This window comes from Nanorana parkeri, unplaced genomic scaffold (genome assembly GCF_000935625.1).
Source record: "Nanorana parkeri isolate BGI_ZX_2015 unplaced genomic scaffold, ASM93562v1 scaffold1104, whole genome shotgun sequence".
In the NCBI taxonomy this organism is placed as follows: Eukaryota; Metazoa; Chordata; class Amphibia; order Anura; family Dicroglossidae; genus Nanorana; species Nanorana parkeri.
The window spans coordinates 391636-397635 of record NW_017307372.1 but is presented as its reverse complement, the minus strand read 5'-3'; the positions used below and the strand labels follow the sequence as shown (position 1 = coordinate 397635).

Genomic DNA, 6000 nt, shown 5'->3' with positions numbered 1-6000 from the left:
TGTTACTGCAACTACGCTGAGCCTACTATGATGTGCTAGATTGCTCCTTATAGAACTGCACCTATGTCTCAATGCTAACTGGTGATACTGTAACTACCCATTGGTTCAGAAGTCAACTACCTAAACTGGGATCTGTTTGTAACCACTTTAGCAAGGTAAGCCTTTGCGGCATATTATGGTTATTGAAATCTTGTATTTATGTGACACTGCAAAAGAGTATATTAATTTGTATTAGCATGTGTATATGTATAAAAGAGTAGGATCCTCCAAGTCATGGTCACTCCCCATTTAATAAGCAAAGTAAGATGTATACATGGCCACATGAGATTTTAACATTGCTCTGTTTAATTTAGAAAATAATGTGTGTATATTAAATATATTAGTTTATCTGTATATCAGCAAATGTAAAGGCTATATTTTTTTTTTTAGTCTGGTCGCAGTTATGCAACGGGACATATACAGCACAGCTGTGAAGGAGTCACAACTGAACTGCTATTTCTTTTCCATGACAAATACCTATTAAGTAGTCAGAGCAAACCCTCATTAAAATCTCTGACATCACCCTTAGGGCAAGAGAACACAGAGCAGCAATTGCTAAATTGCATATGAAAATTATAGTTTTATTGTCCGTACAACTAAAGACTTGACTCCAGCTCCCATTTCAGTCAGCTTAGCCATAAAGAGGTTATTCTTTCACAGTACAAAAAAGCACAGTACACCATTGTAATGTAACGAACAGTCACTGTTTATGTATTCGATAGCCTTGTTCACAATAGTACTAGCAGTGAAATGGCCCTGAAGATCTCATTTTAGCAGCTGTAAAGAAAGATAGTCATAAACAAGAGTAGAAAATGCTTCAGATGGATATACAATTTTTGAAGCACACAGCCTTTATTATCAATCAATAATCCTATTTTGTTTAGTTCAGCAGACAGGATTCATAGGTAGGGACCATATATTTTATATTAATAAAAGCATCTTCTCCTCCATAGCGCTCAAAATCTTCCAGTGTTTCTTGAATCAGGTCGCCGATGTTTTCACGTTTTTGCTGGCTGTAGTCAATTCCATCTCCGGAATTTACTGTAAATAAAGAGGGGAATCTGTTAGATTTTGACATTCGTGTTTTGTGATTTGTTTTGTTGACTTCGTAATGTGCTACACAAAAGGGGGGCATTCAATCCAATAAACATACATTAACTGGCTCCTGATTTGGTGGAAAATATTCTTACATAGAAAAAAAAATAGTATGTACTAATAATTTGTAAAATGGTTTACAAAAGTATTACACAAAAACAAATCTATAAAAACTGAAAGGAAAGTGGAAACATTGCACAAAGCTATCATATTTGATCTCAGTTGTCATTTTGTATGTAGAATAAAAGAAAAAGCTCTTTTTGGTTGCTCTAGGTACTGTACATTTTTTTCTACTTTCCTTACATAGTTACAAATCAGCGCCAAAATCTCAATTTCACAGAAGGGAAAATTCTTAGTTAAACTGCATATTTAACTGGCTGCTAAATGAATAGGAAGTGCAGACTCAGCTTTCTCTTGAATCTGAATGTATCGGAATGCAGGCCAAACAGCACCTGGGTGAAGTAAAAGCATCTGCCTATATAAAGTGTAGGGCACAAGTCACATTTATATATTTTAACGTAGTGCACTTTAAACAATTCTTTCTGCTTTTGCCATGGAATGGTACTGCATGGGGCAGGACCAGGTTACATGAAAAAAACAAAGTTGCGAATAGGCCCTAAGGTCTTGTGCAAACAGGCATTAAAAGAAGGTGGTCCCAGTGTACAATTCTATCTCCTGCTCAGCAGTCTAATAGGGTTGAGCTCGATGTTCGAGCCGAACATGAGTTCGACTCGAACATCGGCACTCCGTGTGTTCAGCGAACACACAAACTGTCAGGGTGTTCGGCGGGCTGTTTGCCGCCGAGCACCCCGCACGAGGCACTGTGCCTTGTGAGCACTGATTAGCTAAAGCCTTGCACCTGACCACAGGACATGTGCAAGATTTTGCCCAATCAGGAGACAGAGAACAGTGAGAGCCATGAGTGGGCAAAGTCATGATGACTCTGCCCAATCATGGCTCACCCTGTTACATCTGTAAACAGCTGTCACTGCTTTATTAAAGGGTTACCCTGATGTGAATAAGCCCCCTGCCCGCACAACCAACGCCCTAGGGCTTGTGGGGAAGAGGCCATTGTCCCCATCGGTACGGGGACAAGGTGCTTTTCCAGGGGTGACCCTGGAAAAGCACCCTCCCAGTGCCGAGGGGATGTTGTCTGGTATGGGAGGGAGGCCTATGCTCGGATCAAGGGTCTGGTATGAAATTTTAGGGGGGACCCCTTGTTTCCCCACCCATTTCTGGGGGTTCCTCCTTAAAATTTTTACCAGACCTTAAAGGCCTGGTATGCCTTTAAGGGGTAACCCCCACACACTTTTCTTTTTTTTTTTACACGGGGTTCCTCCTAAATATTCCTACCAGACCATAAGGGTCTGGTATGACTTTTGGGGGAACCCCACGCTTTTTTTTAAAAATGTGGTCCCTCCTAATATTCCTATTAGACCTAAAGGGTCTGGTATTGTTTGGGAAGATGAACTGCACGCTTTAGGAATTACATTTTGTTTTTATTTTCTTTCGGTAGAAATGTCAGTTTTGCTGCAGCAGGTTTTATACATCATACAGATTTGCCACTTTACAGGCAGTTTAAGGGAACCCCCCAGGCACAATATTCAAAGTAATTTTTAATTTTTATTGTTACCCTTTAAGTGATGTTAAAACCACTGCTCCTTTAAAAATTTTATTTTTTTTAAAGTTTTTTTTCATTGATTCCTGTCCCCCAGGGCAGTACTCGAATCCCATACACCTTTTATGGCCAATAACTTGCATATAAGCCCTCTTAAAGGGGACACTTGTTTTTGAAAGTTCTAACCCCATTGACTTGCATTGCGTTCGAATTCAAACTTTTTGGATGTTCTAAAGTTCAAATTCGAATTGAACTCGGGCCTGTTCGGCCCATCACTACAGTCTAACAAATACCTGAGCTGTACAATGACACTGGGCCTCAAGACACACACAATTGCTACAAGTGCATTTTAATTTTTTCCTTGCCCTACATCAGTGGATCTCAACCTGTGGGTCGCAACCCACAGTTGAGGGGGTCGCCAGTGCCTTGTGCTGACATAGCTGCTCAGCCTCCTCCTAGCGCAGCAGTGTCAGTTCTCCAGCCGCAGCGCTAGATGGGGGCCAGGGAGGATCAAAGAAAGGGGAGTGGGTGGGAATGAGGGGAGGTGAGTGCCGGTGATCTATCAGTTGCCACATTGACCACTGCAAAGCCTGCACTGGCCGCCACAGAGCTCGCACTGGCAACCACAGAGCCCGCACTGACCACCAGAGAGCTGCACTGACCACCAGAAATCCGCACTGACAACCACAGAGCCCACACTGACCACCAGAGAGCAAACACTGACTACCACAGAGCCCACACTGACCAGCACAGAGCCCGCACTAAACACCACAGAGCCCCACTGACCACCACAAAGCCCACACTGACCACCACAAAGTCTACACTGACCACCACAGAGCCCGCACTGACCACAACAGAGCCCGCACTGACCACCACAGAGCCTGCACTGGCCACACTGACCACCAAAGAGCCTGCACTGGCCGCACTGACCACCAGAGAGCCCCACTGGCCACCTGAGAGAACACATAGATACTGGTAGGTGCATCCCTAAATTTTACCGTTGGGGGTTACCACAACTTGGCAATTGTTACCATGGGGTTCTGGCCCTAGAGAGGTTGAGAACCACTGCTCTACATGATCCCCTAAGGGTTCATCTAGAAAGGCAAATGCAGCCATTTCCATTAGAATGCAGTACTCAAATGCATGCTTCTGAATGCAAAGTGCAGCTATTGACCAGAAAAAATTGCATGAGACCTACATTGCCTGCAATTCAAATTCACATCAATTGAATGCAAAGCAGGTCAATTGCAGCCTATAAACTGTCATGTACACTACGCTATTAAAGTCAACAGGAATTTTCTGACCTGCATTTGACCTGCATTTTATTTGTGCAATAAAATTAGGAAAACAATGCCCCCCTACATGAGCCCATAACCTGGTCAAGTAATTTCTTGTCAATAGAGAAGGCTGGAAAAACATTTTTTAAAATGATGGTGTAGTATTAAATATTTTTTTTTTGCAACAGTTCACACTTTTTTCACCATAGTGTCAATTTTTTGCCACTTTGTTGACTACAACATTACAATTAGGGATGCACCGATACTGATACTAGTATCGGTATTGATACAAGTACTCACCCAAATGCTCCGATACTTACCTCTGATACCGGAACTTCTGGCAACTTCTGGCAGTGCCGAGATAGAATGGAGCTGGCTTGCTTTCCAATCAGGAAGCCGGGCAGTGGATTATGACCCGCCTCCCAGCTTCTTGATTGGCTAGAAAGCTGGCTTCAGTTGTTCCTAGGCAGCCTGGCTGCCTAACCATTCAGGAAAATGGGTGGCACATAATGACCCGCCTCCCAGCTTGATGATTGGTCATGAATCCAGGCTGCCTAGGAACAAGTGAAGCCGGCTTCCTAGCCAATCAGGAAGCTGGGAGGCGGGTCATGGCGTGCTGCCTGGGTTCCTGATTGGCTAGGAAGCTGGTTTCACTTGTTGGTAGGCAGCCTGGCTTCCTAACCAATCAAGAATCCAGGTGGCATGTAATGACTCACCTCCTGGCTTCTTATTTGGTCAGGAAGCCACGCTGCCTAATAACAAGTGAAGCCGGCTTCCTAGCTAATCAGGAAGCCGGAGGTGGGTAATGATTTGCCACCCGGCTTCCTGATTGGCTAGGAAGCTGGTTTCACTTGTTGGTAGGGAGCCTGGCTTCCTAACCAATCAGGAAACTGGACGGCATATCATGACTCACCGCCTGGCTTCCTGATTGGTCAGGAAGCCAGGCAGCCTCGGCAAGTGAAGTCAGTGTTCTTTCACTAGAGCACCAGTTTCACAGGCAATCATGAAGCTGGGTGACAAATCATGATCCGTCGCCCGACTTCCTGAAAATTGGGGCACAATGCACCGGTATTCGGTATTGGCGAAAGAAAATATCGATACTTGTACTCGATACTGAAAAAAACAGTTTTGATGCATCCCTAATTACAATGTTCCATATCTAGCTTTTATAAAAGAATACTGTCATGATCTTTGTAAATATCCCCCATAGACTTCCTATTACACTTCTTTCTGCTATATTTAATTTATTTCACATTGCTGAACTAAATTAGCATGGGGAATATGAAATAAACTGTTTTACTGTAAACTGTTGACTTACATTAAATGGTACCGGTTGACAGCTAAGTCTACCATATCTAAATCTGCATCATTTACAAGACATTTTCATTATTCAAAGTGCATTGGTAAAGTTTTTCAAAGTAACCCACAACTAACGAGGGCAAACAATGAATCAATACTAATCATATTGAGAAGGCACAACCATGAGACATATTTTCCTTTTAATTTGCATTTACTTTTCTTCTAAAAGGATCAAAACCTTTTACAAATTAAGCTGTAGACGAGATGGAATGTCAGTGCGCCATGATTAGAAATATATGAACATCCTTCTTTTGTATTTTCACTTATAGAAGTCAAAGTATGCCCCCATAAGTCTTCCTATTGATTTTACCTCTTTTTATGTCCGTGCATCTCATATCTATAATACATGCTTGTAATATTAAAATCCATTTCAAATGTTCTTATCTAGAACATGATGTACATAAAGATATTTTCATGTGTGTGAATCAAAGCTGTAAGGGAGCTTAGAGACATACTGTGTAAAAATGCTGATGGTCTCCTTGTGTCTTTGCATTACACTGCAATGGATCTTCATACAGACTATGGCATCTTTTAAAATTATTTAAGTGTTTTGAAATGAGAACAGAGGCATTATTAAATGAACTGATACTATGGGGTCTATTCACTAAGCTG

The 6000-nt window shown here is 42.2% G+C and overlaps 1 protein-coding gene across 1 annotated transcript in view; it reads right to left on the bottom strand.

The window, feature by feature from the left end:
* Window positions 1-860: 860 nt before the first annotated feature.
* Window positions 861-6000, bottom strand: part of PACRG (PARK2 coregulated) — a 251225-nt gene continuing 246085 nt past the window's right edge. Inside the window, exon 4 of the mRNA XM_018567854.1 lies at window positions 861-1080. Within this exon, the coding sequence (XP_018423356.1) occupies window positions 920-1080 (161 nt within the window). The 3' untranslated portion in view covers window positions 861-919. The remainder of the gene's footprint in view (window positions 1081-6000) is intronic.